Source organism: Sinocyclocheilus rhinocerous, unplaced genomic scaffold (assembly GCF_001515625.1).
Source record: "Sinocyclocheilus rhinocerous isolate Xijiao unplaced genomic scaffold, SAMN03320098_v1.1 scaffold853, whole genome shotgun sequence".
NCBI lineage: Eukaryota > Metazoa > Chordata > Actinopteri > Cypriniformes > Cyprinidae > Sinocyclocheilus > Sinocyclocheilus rhinocerous.
Window position 1 is genome coordinate 1,531,250 of NW_015627738.1, and position 2,802 is coordinate 1,534,051.

Below are 2,802 nucleotides of genomic sequence, written 5' to 3' on the forward strand. Positions count from 1 at the left end.
GGAACTACCCAAGTTTTATGTTTTTGTGCTAAAAATGTATGTAAAAATATAAAAATACAACACAGACAACATGTATAGTCACAAATTACTTACTAATGATTGGAAACGCATCTCTATCTGCACATGCAGCTGCTAGTGCGCGTCCATCATGAGAGAAACGCAGAGTAAAACAGCCCATCTGACCTCCACGGAAGGAGTGCATTGGCTTATTCGGGATGCGGCACACCTGTTTAAACCAACAGTAAGAAACAATTTGGTCAAACAAAAGGATTACTGACTCTCCTAACTTTAACACTATAAAGCAAATAAATAAAACCTGTCCGGGTATGCGGCTCCACTTAATGATTTCTGATTTGCTCTCCAGTATCTGTGTGCTGGTTTTATTGGTCATCTCAGTATTGAGCTCACTGTAGGAGGTGCTGCTGCGCTCCTGCTGGAGAGCCATCATGGAGCGGATACTGGGGTCCACCTGTGCAACAAATCCAGACCAGATCCAACTTCAATTAGCACCGATTTTTAGTCTTTTCACTGTGGTTTTTAAATTTAAAAAGTGAACCTACATGTTCTGGTGGTTTGAGGCCTTTCACTGTGACGTAGAGTGTTGAGGCGTATTTGTTCCTTGGGAACTTTGACCACCACTGAAACACTTCAACCGTTTGTGGCAGTTTCTTTGCCCATGGAGGAGGGCAGTAAAGCTGTAGACGCAGTTTGGTGTCAACGTTCAAGACCCCGTTGGTTCCGACAAGCTAGAGGAAATATTTGAAGAGCTCGATTTCAGTGGAAATTTGAGTCCGATCCAGAACTTGAAATAATAAAGGATACAGTTTCATAAAATAAAACAGCTATGGAGCTCACAAACAAAATAACCGAACATCTATGAAAACATTATCAAATATACCAAAGAAACTGGTACCAGTGCTTCCCATAGCCTTACACTCTATTTGTGGCCGCACTCCCCCGCCCCATATATATATATGTGACCCTGGAGCACAAAACCAGTCTTAAGTCGCTGGGGTATATTTGTAGCAATAGCCAAAAATACATTGTATGGGTCAACATTATTGATTTTTCTTTTATGCCAAAAATCATTAGGATATTAAGTAAAGATCATGTTCCATGAAGATATTTTGTAAATTTCCTACAATAAATATATCAACACTTAATTTTTGATTAGTAACCTCAGATTCCAGATTTTCAAATAGTTGTATCTCGGCCAAATATTGTCCTATCCTAACAAACCATACATCAATGGAAAACGTATTTATTCAGCTTTCAGATGATGGATAAATCTCAATTTCGAAAAATTGACCCTTATGACTGGTTTTGTGGTCCAGGGTCACATATATGCAAATTCATTTTCTGCCAGCAGGAGGCGCTTTTAGAGCGGGAGAGATAGACGTTTCACCAGTAACAGCTGTACACAAAGCAGCGCTACGCTCACAAACGCTGCTTTATCAGGCATTACATGCAAAAATTTGAAAATTTTCTGAAGACAGTTTGTTTCCTTCTGAAATACAGTGATATAAAAACACCCGTGCCGGTTTTTGGTTTTTAAACGTGCAGTGCTCATGTTTATTCAACGAAGTCAAAGCCTTTGGAAAATCTATTTGTGGCGGTCAGTTTTAATATTGTGGCGGCCCGCTCTGTGGTACCTTCAAAAAAGCCCAGGCGATCTTCCGGAAACCCCTTTCATGACAGTCAACGGAGACATTTGTTCGTGCATCCTCCATACTGATGAAATCCAGAATCTGTAACAACCGTCATCAGTGTTTGAATCATTCCTTTCTTTACTCCGAGAATGCAAATATAGTTTTAAACTTCAAGCGCACAAACCTCAAAAAACAGCATCACACGCAGACTCTCATCATCGTCTTGTAGGAAATATCCAAAGTGCTCATTGAAGATGATCTGTTCCTCCCATTCTGGAACTGTTATTTTGTGTTTCTTGAAGTCAAAGGGTTGAGTTATGATGGGCAGGATGTGCTCGATGTTTTCTTGCTCATAGAAGGATGAAACATGACGATGACTGAGAACCAAATAAAACACTGAGAATAAATGGGACTGCATTTGGTATGAAGACTATGAACCAAATGGTTCTAGCAGGTTTTGGTTTTAGTAGTAAAAAGACAACATGTGAAATCCAAACCTGTCCTCCTTCTTGACATACTGTCCAGTGACCTCATCAACCACGTGAACTTTAACCATGGGGTGAGACACCATCAGGTCTGTCTTCAGCTTGTCTGTCCTGTGGATATAAACTCCAAGCACCAGACTATCGTCAAAGGATTGCTTCTCTTCTGCTTGTTCCTCCTCAACAATCACTACAACCAGAAATAAATAACCACTATCAACCCCACACATATCACATGTGTAAATAACACTGTGCATGAAATATACACAATATATGTATATTGAGAACATTATTAATTTTCTATGGTGGTGGCAACCAAAAGAAAAGAAAAAAAAAGACTATTATTATTAGACATGTGATTTTGACATGTGATGTGAATCTAATATTTATATTGATGTTAAAGGGTTAGTTCACCCAAAAATGAAAATTGACCCATAAATTACTCACCCTCAAGTCATCCTAGGTGTATATGACTTTCTTCTTTCAGACGAATCCAGTCGGAGTTACATTAAAAATGGTCTTTGATCTTTCAAGCTGTTTCATGGCACACAGTGGGTGTTGCATGCATCAGTCCAAAAGCAGTTAAATAAAATGCGCCCATCCATAAAAAAAAAAGTGTCTCACACGGCTCCAGGGGGTGAACAAAGGCCTCCTGTAGCAAATCGATGCGT

General features: G+C 39.5%; 1 protein-coding gene across 1 annotated transcript in view; it reads right to left on the reverse strand.

Moving 5' to 3' along the window:
* The window catches only part of ahi1 (Abelson helper integration site 1), a 17,802-nt gene that overhangs the window by 9,790 nt on the left and 5,210 nt on the right, over positions 1 to 2,802 (reverse strand). Inside the window, exons 6-11 of the mRNA XM_016545421.1 lie at positions 2,147 to 2,321; positions 1,834 to 2,026; positions 1,653 to 1,748; positions 561 to 746; positions 317 to 469; positions 94 to 226 (exon numbers count right to left, since the gene is read on the reverse strand). Coding sequence (XP_016400907.1) covers positions 94 to 226; positions 317 to 469; positions 561 to 746; positions 1,653 to 1,748; positions 1,834 to 2,026; positions 2,147 to 2,321 — 936 coding nt within the window. The remainder of the gene's footprint in view (positions 1 to 93; positions 227 to 316; positions 470 to 560; positions 747 to 1,652; positions 1,749 to 1,833; positions 2,027 to 2,146; positions 2,322 to 2,802) is intronic.